We start from the raw sequence: 16882 nt of genomic DNA on the forward strand, positions 1-16882 counted from the left end.
TGTTGGTACTACCCTTGCTTGCCTTTGCCACAGTCTTTTTATTTCTATCTGTAGGTCTTTATATTTTGTTATCTTCTCCAGTTCTTTCTCGTCTATTCTGATGAGGATGATTATATAAAACTTTTATTCATAAAACATGAAACTCAGTGAACTGAACACTCAAGTTGACTGGCACTAATGGTTGACACGGGCTGCTGCCAGCATCCTAGGTATCAACCAGGTATCTCCTTAAAATGTAAGATGTTCCGAGTAGCGTAGTTTTTTGTAGCTTTGCTGGAGTTATTGCAGGAAGCTGCAATTTCTTGATGTATTTTGCAAAGCTTTTGGACATAGTTCCCAGTGCCCCGATGACGATGGGTATCACTGTTACACGTTTCATCCATAATCACACAGTTTCAATGGCCAGATCGCGGTATTTCGTAATTTTTCCCAGTTCTTTTTCTTTGACTCTGGCATCTCCTGGTACAGCGATATCAATCAGCTGTACGCTTCGGTTCTCTATGACTGCAATGATGATGATGACGACGATGACGATGACGATATTATTATTATTATTTAATAGATTGATGGGTCCCCTTTATTTCGTGCAACTCAAAACAATGTATTTAAATGTTCTTGCCTTTTGTTTTCCCAACAACCACCTAGCTTGGTGGGTTGGATTGAGAGAGAGAAGAACTGGCCCAAAGTCACCCAGCTGGTCTTCACCGTTAAGGCAGGAGCAGAACACACTGTGTAACTGTTTGAAGTTGTAACGGCACTGAAAAAAGTGAACTATGACCATTTTTTGCACTTACGACCGTTGCAGCATCCCCCTGGTCACGCAATCCAAATTTGGACGCTTGGCAATTGACTCATATTTATGACGGTTGCGGTGTCCCGGGATCACGTGATTCCCCTTTTGTGACCTTCCAGCAAGCAAAGTCAATGGGGAAGCCAGATTCACTTAACAACTGTGTTACTAACTTAAGAACTCCCATGACTCACTTAAGAAATGTGGCGAGAAGGGTCGTAAAAGGGGACAAAACTCGCTTGACAAATTTCTCAATTAGCTATCTAAATTCTCGGGTCCTTCGTGGTCGTAAATTGAGGACTACCTGCCCCTATTTATATTTCACACTTTATATTTCACATGTCTTAACCGCCCGTCTCCTTCAGAAAGGGGTTCTGGGCGATGTACAATTTAATCCATGCAACAAAACATTTTTAAAAAATAATCAAATAATGTCAGTAATTTTTTAAAAAATGTTAAAAAGAAGTAAGAAATTGAAACAGACGGGAGGATCCAAGATGGGGAGACTAAGATTTGTTAAAGCAGGCAGAGGGATTCTCATGGGGCCAATCAGGCCCATGGCTATGTGGGCCCCTGTGTCTTCCACACAAGGCTACACAACTAGGTTTTGACCCCTTTGCAGAAGGCCAAGAGACTTCCAAGACTGAGATTTTTCACAATGCAGGGGCATTGTGGCAGAGAAGGCCCTCTTCCTTGACCCCACCAGTCGGAATTCTTTGACCGCTGGGGTCTGTTGCATGCCTTCCCTCCCTGGACTAGTGGGATGAGCTGATGCGATGGGGCAAAGCCGGTTCCATAGGTAGCCTGGCTCTACAGGACCACTTAAGAGACTATGCAGAAAGCTGTGCCCAGTAGTGATGGTGTCAACATTCTGGCAATCAACATTTCCAAATCTTCCATGTTAAATTAGCCAGATTCATACCTAACATGGTCCAGGCCACGACGCTGGTTGGCTCCACACAGGTGGCATCCTCAAAAAAGACTTCGGCCTCCTCATAATTCTGCAGCATCACAGCCATGATCCCACACAACAGGACACTGAACAGACAACAAACGACAAACCTAAGGAGAGCCCCATTGTAAGAACAATCCTGGGTTTGTTCCTATCACGGTAGATTGTTTAGAGCAGGGGTGTCAAACTCAATTTCATTGAGGGCTGCATAAGCATTGCGGTTGCCCTCAGAGGGCTGGGTGGGTGTGGCCTGGGTGGGCGTGACCTACTGGGTGCGCGTGGCTAGAGTGCGTATGGCCTACTGGGTGGGCGTGGCCAGCTCTACATCGTTTGCATCAAGGGTGCCTGTGGGGGCCTGGGCAGGAGTGGGACAGATCTGGGGGTCTCTGGCAGAAGGAGGGTCTCTGGGCCAGGGCCAAGGCAATGGGGGCCGTTCCCTGTTTCCAGGATGGCTTCGCGGGCCGCATGAAACCACTTCGCGGGCCGGATCCGGCCCCCGGGCCTTGTGTTTGACATGTCTGGTTTAGAGCCTGGGTTTGTTCCTATCACAGTAGATTGTTCAGAGAGCCCCCAAGGGACCTTTATTCAGGAAGAATATCCAACCTGTTCCAAATCAGCCCTCATTCCACTTCATTATATATATGTCCTGGGGATTGAGCCTCACTTATGTCAGAGATATACTTAAGAAGACTAGACAACCCGTGACCCATTGGGTCATTGTTTCAGAGCTATTTCATTAGCAGACCCCCTTTAAAAAAAAATGTCAGCATTTTTAATGTACTGCCTTTGCTGGAAAAGTTCTGGAAAATTTAGAGAGACATTCCTCTGAATGTCTGCCTTGAAAAGAGTCCCTTTTGAACTGTACAGAACAGTCAAACGTGAGGAATGGACCCCAGGAAACCTTTTACGACATGCTTGTAATGTCATAAAGTGCTTTACAATGTTTCTGTCATAAAATGCTTTACAGAAGTTGTCAAATTTAAAGTCCGTGGGAATCACGATTCCTGGATTTTAGACACATTCTAATAAATTAGCCCATTTGAGGTACCTTGGTTGAGAATGTTTTGCCCTACTGTGACGTACGATTTCATTCAACGAAAGGTTACAGACACATGAATGTTAGTAATATACAGATGTAGGTAAGAAGAGTCCTGCTAGAGTCAAACCTTCTGGTGAAATGCACCTTAAATAACTTCTAGATGTACGAGATAATGGGATCTGCACAGGTAGGTCTCGAGTTACAACAGTTCATTTAGTGACCGCTCAGTGACAATGGAAGTAAAAAAGTGACTTATGGCCATTTTTCACACTTACGACTGTTGCAACATCCCCACGGCCACGTGATTAAAATGCAGATGCTTGACAACTGACTCGTAGTTATGATGGTTGCCGTGTCCGAAGGACACATGATCGTCTTTTGTGACTTTCTGACAAGCAAAATCAATGGGGAAGGCAGATTCACTTAACAACCATGTTACTAACTTAACGACGGCAGTGGTTCACTTAACCCGTGGCAAGCGAGGTCGTAAAACGGGGGGCAAAATTCACCTAAGAACTGTCTCACTTAGGAACAGAAATCGGGGCATCGATTGTGGTCGTAAGTCAAGGACCGCCAGTACTCCTAACGCATCTGGAGGGTGTTAGGTTGAAAAGGGTGCCCAACGCATGTGCAGTAATGTGCATTACAGTGCCTGCTGAAGTGCACATATGTACGCTGCATTACATGTGTAGGACGTACATACATATCCTGCATAAAATTTAGGTATCCTTTTTTCCCCCCCACGTTAGCGTGAGCTCTGCTGCTAACATGGTTAATGTCTGACCACAGTTCCAGACGAAGCAGTTACCTGGGCAGGTGATTGGCATCCAGCCTGACAGCCTCGCGGAAACATTCCTGAGCCTTGAGATTGTCTTCAGTCAGCAGGCAGAAGGCTCCATAATCCAACCAGCTCTGGCTATCTTGGGGGTTTCGTGACAACCTCTGGGGACAGAAGGACCCTCGCGTAAATTAACATTCTGTTTCAAAGCTTTGAATGGAAAGATCTGAAGGTCAAAAATAGGATGTCAGCTTCCCGATGCAATGAAAGGTTGATCTCGGCTCGATTTGACAGGTTTTCTTCCAGGAATTCTTGAATAAGAGTCTCTCAAGACCAAGGTGTGTAGACCTCAACTCCCAGAATTCCCCAGCCAGCCTTCCACTGAAAGAGAAGCGACTACAGCATCTAAACGCTTCTAATTCTTAGAAAATGGAAAGCTCTTTGAGGGATCCTTGATGCTCTGTGAGCTTGGAGGTTTTCTCGAAGATGTTTCATGACCCAGTGCCAGAACTGGGGTGGGTCGTGAAACTTCTGCAAGAAAAACCCCCAAGCTCAGAGAGGAATAATGACTTCACAGTCGTTCTTTCTTCTCTTCCTCCTCCTCCTCCTCCTCCTCCTCCTCCTCCACCAAACCCACTCCCTTCTAGCACTGATGATGTTACCTAGGGTGGGTCGTGAAATGTCTGCAAGAAAACCACCAAGCTCCCAGAGCATCAAAGACCCCCTAATGTCAACCCTGATTTAGATATATTCTTCTTTTTCAGGAAAACTCCTTGTTTTCACAGTTGTTTCCTTTACCTCCTGATAGTAAGTTGATGCCAAGCCGTAGTCACCGTTGACCTGGGCCTCTCGAGCAAAGAGCTGGAGCTGCTCCAAGGTGGTGTAGACGGGAGGAGGAGGACTTGGAGTCTGGAGGGACAGTACCTGGCCAGTGCAGGGAAATAATGAACGTGACATTCAGGCTGGTTCAGTTAAAGGAGGGGGTCAACTCAGCATTTGGCAACATGTATTCAAATAGAGTCTATGGAGATTCCCGGTCATCCAGGTCCTGGTTGTCCCAAAGGTGCTTATTTTTTCAAGAGGCAACTGGACTTTCTTGTTTTTTTCTTTGAAGACGTTTCGCTTCTCATCTGAGAAACTTCTTCAGCTCTGACTGGATGGTGGGAAACAGGAGGATTTATACTCCTCGCAGACAGCTGGTCATTTGCCTTCTTTTAGAGATTTGTTGTGGCCACTTGGAGGTTTGTCTCTGTTCTCAGGGGTGCCTGAGTAGTGCAAATGGGTGACCCTATTCAGCTGACCCTGAGGACATAGATAAACCCACAAGTGGTTTCAATGTCTTCCTAAAAGAATGCAAATGACCAGGTGTCTTCTTGAACTTTCACCCTCAGGGTGTGAGACACACAACCGCTCTGTTGCAAGCCCAAAGCCGGATTGATCCAACCTGCCCTGATGACTCTTCCCTTGGCTTGCCTGGCACAGATCACCCAACACCCTCCGCAGTAAAAGGAGGGTTTGCTTTTCCCAAGCTCACCTGATTCAGCGCAATGTGCATCTGATCCATCAGGTAGACGTACAACTCACTGAGGAAAGCCTGGAGCTGGTCCAGAGTTTCAAAGGCAGTGGTCTTCAAGTACTTCTCCCGCACAATTTTAACAACTGCGTGCTACAAGGAAGGGAAAGACTCTGTCACAAGGACACCACACATTCGGAAGGAAGGGAGCAACAAATGTATGAGATGCTAGATTCCCTTGCCTGACGGGCCACTACAGATCTAAAAAAGGGGCTGTCGGACTTGCTGTCACTTAAACCTCTAAACAGAAACGATCTTTGGCTCCGTTTGTTGAGAAAGATCTAATTTGATTAGAAGCCGAGCATATTGCAGGGTTGCAAAGCCCGAACTGAGAATCACGCGCCAAAATCCCTATTTTCAACTTTTTCCTCCCTTAACTGTCTCCCATCACTGGCCTCCCCATGACCAATCAGGTTCCCCACCAGTTGTCCTTGAAGCAGCGTCTCAGGGAGATACAGCGGTTACTTTTCCTTTCCCCCAGGCATTCCCCTGCCCAGACTTCAGGGCAGATAGTCATTGCATGGTGGCGAAGCACAAGCAAGCGTAAGGTGGCACTTGACCAGGGTAGGGAGGGGGCTTCTTAAATGCTAAAAGAAGACTCAGATGATGAGGAAATGTGACACTTCCAACGTATTATTCCGCGTTAATAGAATGTCACTTTTACAAAGAGACCTGCATTGTGACAACATACCTTGAGTTGCTCCTTAAAGGCAAAATATTTCCCTGAGGTGTTCAGCTCATAGTTGAGTTGACATTTCTGATCTTCCAGGGTCTGAGAATCAACGACAAGCCCTTCCACCACCTGCCTTCCAAAGAGTTCGTGATACTCGTCTAGGATAGACGCAGCAATATTGGTGATCTGCGTGTGGTAATCTTCTACGGCCTAAAGAAGTCAGGGAAACCTTGGAGTTTGTTGACAGAAATAAATTTCTCCTCAAGAAGGTGGCATACGCTGCTGGCAAACCTTCCTGGTTGCTGACCTCCACTGCTTGAACTGTCACACACACCGCAATCCATCAAGTCTACTACAAGCTCATCCTTGTGCAGCTAGACGCAAAGGGCTTCCTGTGTACTGACAGAAGAGAATATTTGCAGCTCAGGATTGAACGGTGGGGCAGCTCTACTTGCATGGTGGTTTCCCTTGCTGATGTTTCATTATCAAGCTAGGCTAGTTGTCAGGTCCCTGTGGAACGTTAACCCTCAGGAAGGGGAGCACGTATGAATGTGGATTGAGGATGTTCCTGTACTCTCTAACATTTGTTTCTGCTTTTGCTCTGATATGTATTCGCATGGTAGAGGACCTGGCTCACATCCTATTTGACTGTTGTCTGTATAAGAGGGTGAGAGACAGGTATCTTGGTCTATATACCAAACGAATGACCCATTGGGATCCCCATATCAAAATAACTTATCTTATATCTGGTCAGAACTTGAAAATAACATTTAATGTAGCACAGTATTTAAACAAAATAATCCGGTTAAGATCTGCATATGTGGGACTGATTGGGGTAGATTGCAAGGGCGACTCCGAAATATAATGTTATCATATTTTATCTATATCTTAAAATTTGTATTTTATTACTATTTCATGAGGGACGCGGTGGCTCAGTGGGTTAGGACGCTGAGTTTGTCGATCAGATGGTCAGCAGTTTGGCGGGTCGAATCCTGAGTGCCGCATAACAGAGTGAGCGCCTGTTACCCGTCCCAGCTTCTGCCAACCTAGCAGTTCGAACGCATGTAAAAACGCAAGTAGAAAAATAGGGACCACTCCGGTGGGAAGGTAACAGCGATCCGTGCGCCTTTGGCGTCCAGTCATGCCGGCCACATGACCACGGAGACATCCTCAGACAAGCGCTGGCTCTTCGGCTTTGAAACGGAGATGAGCACTGGCCCCTAGAGTCGGAAACGACTAGCACGCATGTGCGGGGGAACCTTTACCTTTACCTTACTATTTCATCTTAAATTGTATTTTATTTTAATTCCATTTTAAATTGTATTTTATCAAATTCCATTTTGGATTGCTTTTATCAAGTTTTGGTGACGGTTTGTTGCTGGAACTTTGCACTTTGATATGGCCCAAGGGCTAATCAATAAAGTTGTTGTTGTTGTATTCGCATGGGAATCAAGGGGTGGGGGTGGGGGTGGGAAATGCCTTCGGGGCCATCTGGTTTCACAGGGGCCTGGGAAGCCAGTCAGTTATCACCTTCCTAGCCAGAAGTTCTCATAACATCTTCATGCCAGGGGATTGGCAGCTGATGACTCGGGCATTGGAGTCGGGCGAAGAAATGGGACTTTTTAGCTTCGTGCTCTGCGTGGAAATTTCAGATTCCGCCTTTTCCCCCCCCCCCTCTGCAATCACTTTTTGTCAGCGAAAGATCCTCTTTGAAACAATGCCTGTGCTCCTGAGTGTTTGCTTTCCTGAGGGAACAGCTGAGGCCGGTCTTTACATCAGCACTGATGATGTTACCTAGCATGGTAATGAAGCATCGGCAAGAAAACCACCAGGTTCGGACAGCAACAAGGACCCCACAGCTCCTAGTGTGGAGGGAGGACTAAGTAGCAGGCATGAGGCCAAAAGCACATGTTGGCTTATGGCTTATGGGTAAGGTTCTATGGTTGGCTAGATGTCTCCGAAGGAGCAGAAATGGTGCTGCATCTGTGAACAGCGATCATTGGTGAATTCTGGCTGGCAAAGTTTTTTCTGGATAAAGGAGAAGCAACCTGGAACTAAGGAGGAATTTCCTGACAGTTAGAACAATTAACCAGTGGAATCACTTTCCTCCAGAAGCGGTGAATGCTCCAACACTGGACGTTTCTAAGAACAGACTGGACAACCATTTGTCTGAAATGGTACAAGGTTTCCTGCCTGAACAGGGAGTTGGACTAGAAGACCTCCAAGGTCCCTTCCAACTTTATTATTATTATTATTATTGTTGTTGTTGTTGTTGTTGTTGTTGTTGTTGTTGTTGTCATTGTTATTATTATTATCATCATCATCATTATTATTATTAATCATCGCACAGTCAGCCAGATGTTCAGACTGGATTTGGCATTTTAGTCTACCTGTCGAATCCTTACCAAGGACCTGAGATAGGCAGATGTGGATGTTTGATGGTATTACAGATCTCGTCGCAGGATGGAAGCAGTTCCTAGCAAGGCCGCCTTTTGCAATTGACTGATGGCGAATTTGTCGATGCCTGTAATGGTGTCCAAGTGGTGCTCCAGTTGTTTTGGGATTGCACCCAAGACGCCTATTACTATTTGTACTACCCTTGCTTGCCTTTGCCACAGTCTTTCTATTTCTATTTGTAGGTCTTTGTATTTTGTTATCTTCTCCAATTCTTTCTCGTCTATCTCCAGGCACTGCCACGTCCACTATCCAGACTTTTTTGTCTTTCTTATCGACAACTGTTAAGTCTGGGGTGTTTTTTTATTATTATTATTATTATTATTATTATTATTATTATTATTATTATTATTATTATTATTATTATTATTATTATTATTATTATTATTATTATTATTATTATTATTATTATTATTATATCACCAGCCCCTCTTCCCTGCATCCCAGACTGCTGCTCCTCATTTCCATCTCTTTTCCTTTATTTCTTTTTTTTTCCTTTCTTTTTTCTCTTATCTTGAACTTCAAATGTGTTTTATTTTACTGCGTGGAAAAACTTCTCTGAAGTATATAGATGTTGTCACGTTAGTCTGATTTGTTGGGTGACCTTTTCAGTCTCACTTTCACACTTATCTGCCTGAGAATAAAATCTGGGTGAGGAATTGGCAATCTCCGTTTAAGTACTGATCGAAACCTGTGATTGGCAGGCTGACTGGGGAATTCTGGGAGTTGAAGTCCACATCTCTTAAAGTGGCCAAGAACTCGGATTTAAAAAAAAAGTGATTTCATATGAAAATGAAGTGTCTCCTTAATGTGACGTTAGAGCTACCTGCCAAAGAATCTCAGCTGTTATTATTGTTTTTAAATTAAGAAGTTTCTAGCCCCTGAGGTTTTAAAAATATGCATAGAAGCAGACATAGTAGGCCATGCCCACTGAAATCCCAGAAGCTACACTAGGGATGGGGCACTATTCTTAGCCCTCCTATAAGGAATGCACAATAGGGGAAAAAAGTGCATATTTAAGCCATCTCTTTAGGCTGCACAGTTGTCTGTTCTTGACACAAAAACTAGACCACAATGGCAAAGATTTTCTTTAAAAAATGGAGTAGAATTACCAAGTAGGCTTGTTTCATACCTTCATGGCTCCTGCAGTCCTTCGAGGGAGTTGAGGGTGTGGAGGAATCATCTCCTTCACTCTGATTGTGTTAGAAGAAAGAAAGGACAAAGGTGGATTGTTCTGATCATCTGACAATTCATTTCGCCACCCCATTCCATTATGAGCCTTGGTGGAGCAGTGGGCTAATGCCTCCTTAAGTAACACCAGCTGCCTGCAAGTAGTGCAGGTTCGAGTCCCACCAGGCTCAAGGTTGACTCAGCCTTCCATCCTTCCGAGGTAGGTAAAATGAGGACCCAGATTGTTGGGGGCAATAAGCTGACTTTGTAATAATGCCGCTGTGGGGGGGCGAAAGCCCTAATAAGCAGGCATATACATAGAATGAAGGCTATTGCTAAGCACATTGGTTTGTGCTTAAATTGTAAGCCGCCCTGAGTCTTCGGAGAAGGGCGGGATATAAATGGGATTAAAATAAAAATAAATAAATTCACAGTTGACTTTGAAGTCAATTCCATTAAACTTAACACAATCAGCTACAGAATTAGCACAAAAAAGAATTGTGCTGGCAATAAGCTGGGATAAGGGTCCATGGAGATTCTCAGTCATCCAGGTCAACGGTTTGCCCCAGAGGTGCTTTTTCCAAGAGGCAACTGGACTTTCTTGCTTTTTGGTTGAGAAGCTAAACGTCTTCAAAGAAAAGTAAGTTCAGTTGCCTCTTGGAAAAAGCACCGTTTGTTCTGTTCCAGCCTATGACCGGCCCTGTTTGTGTATCAGGGACAACCCCTTTTTCCTTTTTACAGTCAATAGGCTGGAAAAACCCAACTCAAATTTATTTACAGTTCAAACAAAAAAGCAACAGAATAAATGAATCAAAATATCAAACAAGAGTTAAACAGAAGTAACAAGAACAGACCAGGATTCTCTTTGAATATCTCCAAATGGTTGCCTTCAGCAACCAGCACCGCCCACACCTTCCCCTTTGATTATCAGTCCCAAGGCGTGGCTTCTCACTGCCTTCTCCTCCTCTCACTGAGTTGCCTCGTTGATTTTCTCTGCTCTGCTCTGCTCTGCTGGATTGCCTTCTGCTTCTAGTGTCTCTGAACAGACTCAGCTGTGACTCCTCTGAGTCCGACACCTCGTACTCACACAGCTGAGCCTCATGAGGAACATGACTGGAGGGGCCAGGCTGAGAGTCCTGCAGTGCATCAGAGCCTCCCTCTGACACCAAAGGCTCTCCAAACCGCCTCCTCCTCCTCCTCAGATTCATCGGACTCAGCTGCTGGGAGCACAGGCTGACACCGAATCACAACACCTTTGGGAGAATCGGGGATAAGGTCTCCCCACATAAATTTTTGTAGAGACCTAACTCAGCTGAGTTATAAACTTTGTAAGAGCAAATTACGCTCTCCAGGGTCCTGAAATCAGCCTTGATGCAGTGTGTTATTGGGTGACCAACCTCTCCTACAATGAGATCAGAATTCAATAAGACCCTCAGTCTTTGTATTGACTGATCTGACCCAATAAGTATATTTAAATATATAAAACTCACCGGCTGGCAAGTTCCTCTGGCAGACGCTTGGGCACTAAAGCTTTATCCAGCGTAAACTCTATCACAATAAAACTTCCACCTTCTACATATTGCTGGAAAAAGAAAGTGGTTGATATTTCTTCAGGAGCATAGCCCACTTCCTAGGATGTTTCCACAGCCACATCCCCTCAAAATTTAACCCAAACACATTAGGTTTCATTTGTGGGAATTTAAATCTATACATATGGAGAACAGCTAGGTTATCATCAAGCCCTTGTACCAAGACATAGTAGAGGAGAGAGGGGGGAGGGAGGGAGAGAGGGAGAGAGGGAGAGAGAGGGAGAGAGAAGGAGAGAGGGAGAGAGGGGGAGAGGAGAGGGAGAAAGAGGGAGAGAGAGGGGGAGAGGACAGGGAGAGAGGGAGGGAGAAGGAGAGAGGAGGGAGAGGGAGGGAGCGGAGAGGGAGAGAGGGAAGGAGGGAGAGGGAGAGAGAAGGAGAGGGAGAGAGAGGGAGGGAGAGAGAGAGAGGGGGAAGAGGAGAGGGAGAGAGGGAGGGAGGAGAGAGGGAGAGGGAGGGAGCAGAGAGAGAGGGAGAGGGGGAGAGGGAGGGAGGGGGAGGGAGGGAGGGAGGAAGAGAGGGAGAGGGAGAGGGAGAGGGAGAGGGAGAGGGAGAGAGAGAGAGAGAGAGAGAGAGAGAGAGAGAGAGAGAGAGAGAGAGAGAGAGAGAGATGCAGATAGTCAGAAGCACTCATTCACAATTTCCATGTGACTCCAGATCCAGACTGGGGAGTCCAGGTGGTATCTACAAATCCTGTATATTTGGCATCTTTTTAAGCAATAGCTTTACCTGTCCTTCCAGGTTCTGGCATAAAGATACCGCAGTTTCTACTGTGATCTCGGAGGTGTCCTTTTTTACAATACTGGATGGCTGAAGAGGAAGCAAAAAAAATATCTTTTACTGGATATCATTTCAGAAAGCTTCTTTTGTGTGACTTCTGGAAGGGGGGGTCACCTAATTTAAAGTTGGTAAGAGGCATGAGCTTTCAGCTAAAGCTTTAAATTAAAATTGATGGTTCTTCTTTTTATCTGGGCAGTTTTTTTAATCTGTGTGGTTTTAACAATGGTACAGACCACCCTGTTCTGCATTTATGTGAATCTTATTCTGCAATTAGTCCTGTTGCAACTCTTAGGGCTATGTGGTGCTTTGAAAGCTATTCTAATCTTTTCTAGAGAGCCAGCATGGTCTAGTTGCGAAGAAGCTGGCCTAGAAACCAGGAGACGGTGAGTTCTAATCTCGCCTTAGGCATGAAAGCCAGTGGGGTGACTCTGAGTCAAACATGAGGATGCTGTGAGTTCTAGTTCTGCCTTAGGCATGAAATCTGGCTGGGTTACTCTGAGCCAATCACCAGAAGAGGGGGAGTTCTAGTCCTGCCTTAGGCATGAAAGCTGTCTGGGTGGCTTTGGGACAATCATCAGGAGGCTGTGAGTTCTAGTACTGCCTAAGGCATGGAGGCTGGCTGGGTGACTGGGCCAATCACCGGGAGATGGTGAGTTCTAATCCCGCCTTAGCCATAAAATCTGGCTGGGTGGCTTTGGGCTAGTAGTCCCTCTCTCTCAGCCCAACCCACCTCACAGGGTGGTTGTTGTGGGGGAAATAAGAGAAGGAAGGAGCATTAGGTATGTTTGCTGCCCTTTGTGTCCCAACCAGCGTACATTTGAGGACCTCAGGGCAGTGTGACAGAACACAATTAATGTTGCTAGTTTCTGGGCAGGATCTGTTTAATTTGTACATATTTCAATCATGTGTTTTATATTTTAAATGTTACGTCATATAGTATGCCTTATTTTAATTGTGATGCTTCTGACATGAATAAAGAAGCAAACCTCATTTGGATCCTCCGAAGGCAAAGCTCTAGCTCCGACTGAGGAGACAAACACATTTTCCATCTTCTAAATTCAAAGAGCAGGGGTCTCCAACCTTGGCAATTGTAAGATTTGTGGACTTCAACTCCCAGCATTCCTCAGCCAGCATGTGGCCTTCAACTCCCAGCATTCCACAGCCAGCATGTGGCCTTCAACTCCCAGCATTCCTCAGCCAGCATGTGGCCTTCAATTCCCAGCATTCCTCAGCCAGCATGTGGCCTTCAACTCCCAGCATTCCTCAGCCAGCATGTGGCCTTCAACTCCCAGCATTCCTCAGCCAGCATGTGGCCTTCAACTCCCAGCATTCCTCAGCCAGCATGTGGCCTTCAACTCCCAGCATTCCACAGCCAGCATGTGGCCTTCAACTCCCAGCATTCCTCAGCCAGCATGTGGCCTTCAACTCCCAGCATTCCTCATGGTTGGCTGAGGAATTCTGGGAGTTGAAGTTCACAAGTTGTACAGTTGCCAAGGTTGGAGACCCCTGTTGGAGAGGACTTCATCTCTTTGCACTTAGTTTTTTTTTGCCATTCTCACCTTCCTCATCATTAGTTCTCTCTGCTTGTCATCTTTGACGTTCTTCCCAAGGATGCTTTTGGTGTGCGGACTGTACATTCCCAAGGGACCAAATTTATTAAGGATTGCCTGATGGCCCACGTCACGAAAAAGACTGAAGAGGCACTTGGTCTGAAACAAAAGAGGCACCAAGTGAGAATAAGATAGATAAGATAACCTTTATTGTCAATTTTTTACTGTGAGCACAACGGCATGCATCAAAAACGAAATTTAGTTGCCCGCTCTCAAAGGGACACGATAGCAGTGTTCCAGTTTGAGGGGCTCCCACAAAGAGGAGGGGGGTCAACTTATTTTCCAAAGCATCAGGAGGCAAGACAAGAAATAATGGATGGAAGTTAAATCAAGGAGAGAAGCAACCTAGAGCCAAGGAGAAATTTCCTGACAGTGAAGAACAATTAACCAGTGGAACCGCTTGCCTCCAGAAGTTGTGGGTGCTTCAGCACTGGAGGTTTTTAGGAAGAGACTGGATAGTCACTTGTCTGAAATGGTATAGAGTCACCTGCTTGAGCAGGGGGATGGACTAGAAGACCTCCAAGGTCCCTTCCAGCTCTATTCTCATTGATTGCTGTCTGCTCTAAGCTTCCTGGAAGCAAGAGGACCCAGATTGTTGGGGGCAATTAAGCTGACTTTGTAATAATGCCGCTTAGGGGGTGTGTGAAAGCCCTAATAAGCAGGCATATAGATAGAATGAAGGCTACTGCTAAGCTTGTAAGCCGCCCTGAGTCTTTGGAGAAGGGCGGGATATAAATGGAATTAAAATAAATAAATAAATAAATAAGATGGCAATAACCATTTCAAACAAAATCTAAAGCAAGAGAATCTCAGCTGATGAGCCATGCAAATGAAGCTGTTACCTTCTCACACACTTCGCTGTCATGGTAAGGAAAAACTCGGAACGCTCCCCGGATCCGCTTCACTCCAGGATACAGCAGCGGCACTAAGCTGACATAAGCCACGCCGTGAAAGGAAATCGGATCCTCCTCTGTTCCACCAATAGTTGCACCTCCCTAGACAAGGACAGTTGGGATGACCATCTTCCCTGCTGATGGCCACAAGCAGCCCGAATGGAGCACAGCTAGCTGAGTTATGACCGTAATGGAGTCTGCTCGTGTGACTGATTTTACAATCTTTTTTGCAGTGGTCGTGAAACGAACGACATGGCGGTTAAGCCAGAGTTCCCCAACCTTTCTGACTTTGCGGACCGGGCCGGGGGGGGGGGGAAAGAGAGGATTGTTCCATGTGAGTGGCGGGCAAGCGCACACATGCAACACGTACTTGCCTGCTGCTTGCCCTAGGGAGGATGTGTGCGTGCTCACCTGCCACTTCTGCGGCCCAGTTGCACAGCACTCAAGTCGTGGGGCGCAGCCTGGGGCTTGGGGACCTCTGGGTTAAGCGAACCAGTGGAAGTAAATATTAGTTTTGGGCAAAACCCTAGTAAAATGTGGCCAGATGATTGTGGGCTGATGCAAACAGCTGTTATTTCATCAGCTCAAGGCGGCAAACATACTTAACACTAAAGTACAGTGCCACGACTACAGGACGGGAAAGGGAACCATCAGGATTTTGAATCTGGGTCATAACTTCAAATGGTCACCAAGCTACTGACCAGAAGTCAAGGACCATCCACAGCCAGAATCTCTTCTATAGTATTTATGTAGCACATGTAAAACCACACCTACCTTTAATCCTAGCAAACCTACTTTACACTCAAGAGAGCCAGTTAAGGGTAGTGGGGATGGTGCTGGCCTAGAAACAAGAGGTGATGAATTCTGGGCCTCCCTTTAGGAGGAAAGCCGGCTGGGTGAGTCTGGGCCAATCACCAGGAGATGGTCAACCCTAGTCTTGCCTTAGCCATGAAAGTCAGCTAGGTGATTTGGGCCGTTTCTCTCTCTCTCAGCCCAACCCACCTCGCAGGGTTGTTGTGGTGGGAAAGATAGAAGGGAGCAGTATTAAGTATGTTTGCTGCCTTGAGCTGATGAAGTATTTTTTTGAAAAGGAAAAAAATGGTGGGATTAAAATATGATGATGATGGTGGTGGTGGTAATGAACTAGATTGTAGATTGTAAGGGCGACTCCGAAATATAATGTTATCATATTTTATCTATATCTTAAATTTGTATTTTATTACTATTTCAACTTAAATTGTATTTTAATTGCATTTTAAATTGTATTTTATCAAATTCCATTTTGGATTGCTTTTATCAAGTTTTGGTGACGGTTTGTTGCTGGAACTTTGTACTTTGATATGGCCCAAGGGCTAATCAATAAAGTTGTTGTTGTTGCTTGGAACCAGAACCTTACCTTGTCTCCTTTGCCAGCTTTGACTTTCGTGGATGTGACCAGTGGCACTCTGGTAATTTCCACAGGCCAACACCGACAGTCAGCGATCCGTTTGCGAAAGCTGTCCAACAGGAAGAGACCGATAGCAAACCAGTTAACAATTGTTTGGGTGGTCTGATGCGCAAAAGGGCATTGCGTGCATTTCCATTAGTGCCACCTGGACAGCAAAGGTGGGAATGGTCATTGTGCAGAAAACGGTCAGAACTGAGATGCTTCCGATTGGATTTAGCTTGGTGACTTTGAGCCATTCACCCTCTCTTAGCTGAACCCACCTCACAGGGTTGTTGTGGGGAAAACAGGAGCAGGGAGAAGTATTTATATATGTTCGCCACCTTGTGTTGCACATACAAATAACCAAGGTGGGATATAAATAAATAAATGGGCTGAGTTTCTTGATGGACAAGCAAGCAGTAAATGTGCAAAATGCAGCGCAAACACCAGCCGAAGCAAGGCTGTTGTAATAAGGCTTATTAATATTTACGCAGAGCTGTAGCTGAAGGAACCCATTAATGCACAGAACTCAGCAAATCAAGATCAGCTTCAGTTAGAGAACTTGGAGAAGGCTAGCCAGGAGTCTGAATTGAGGGTAAAATCGCCAGGTCTCTGCTCTTTAATTGCCTGGCTCCCACAGATCATCTCATTAAGTTCTGAGTGGCTGGAGAACTACACGAGTTTTCTCACCATAGTACAGCAATAGGATCCAGGTAGCAACGCCTTTCCAAGTCCCACACAATCCGTTTCTTAATAGTTTCACCCTGAAGCCTGCTTTCCCGGTCCTTTAAAAGAAAGAGAGAGATAGAGAGAGCCAGTTAGGTGTAGTTGGTAAGGCACAAAGCTAGAAACAGAGAAACCAGGTTTTCCAGTCTTGTCTTAGGCACAAAGCTGGCTGGGTGGCAATCCTCCCCACTCAGTCCTGGGAAGAACAAAAACATAGCAAAACCGCTTCTGAATATTTTCCTTGAAAGCCCCAGGGACTTGTCTAGGTAACTGCCAGGAGTCAATATGACTTGAAGGCAAGGAAGAGGAGGAAGAGGAGAAGGAGGAGGAGGAGGAGGGGGAGGAGGAGGAAGAGGAGGAGGAGGAGGAGGAGAAAGGAACCCAGTGTCAGGACCCACCCCAATTCACATCTTAGGAAAACGAAAACTCTTG

At 45.7% G+C, this 16882-nt stretch overlaps 1 protein-coding gene across 1 annotated transcript in view; it reads right to left on the bottom strand.

Annotated features, from left to right (window-relative positions):
• The window catches only part of CFAP70 (cilia and flagella associated protein 70), a 38881-nt gene that overhangs the window by 19534 nt on the left and 2465 nt on the right, over window positions 1–16882 (bottom strand). Inside the window, exons 3-14 of the mRNA XM_081337910.1 lie at window positions 16415–16509; window positions 15695–15794; window positions 14248–14400; window positions 13355–13504; window positions 11745–11825; window positions 10920–11011; window positions 9392–9452; window positions 5824–6015; window positions 5094–5225; window positions 4358–4483; window positions 3590–3723; window positions 1713–1828 (exon numbers count right to left, since the gene is read on the bottom strand). Coding sequence (XP_081194036.1) covers window positions 1713–1828; window positions 3590–3723; window positions 4358–4483; window positions 5094–5225; window positions 5824–6015; window positions 9392–9452; window positions 10920–11011; window positions 11745–11825; window positions 13355–13504; window positions 14248–14400; window positions 15695–15794; window positions 16415–16509 — 1432 coding nt within the window. The remainder of the gene's footprint in view (window positions 1–1712; window positions 1829–3589; window positions 3724–4357; window positions 4484–5093; window positions 5226–5823; window positions 6016–9391; window positions 9453–10919; window positions 11012–11744; window positions 11826–13354; window positions 13505–14247; window positions 14401–15694; window positions 15795–16414; window positions 16510–16882) is intronic.

Source organism: Vipera berus (genome assembly GCF_964194415.1).
Source record: "Vipera berus genome assembly, chromosome: 13".
NCBI lineage: Eukaryota > Metazoa > Chordata > Lepidosauria > Squamata > Viperidae > Vipera > Vipera berus.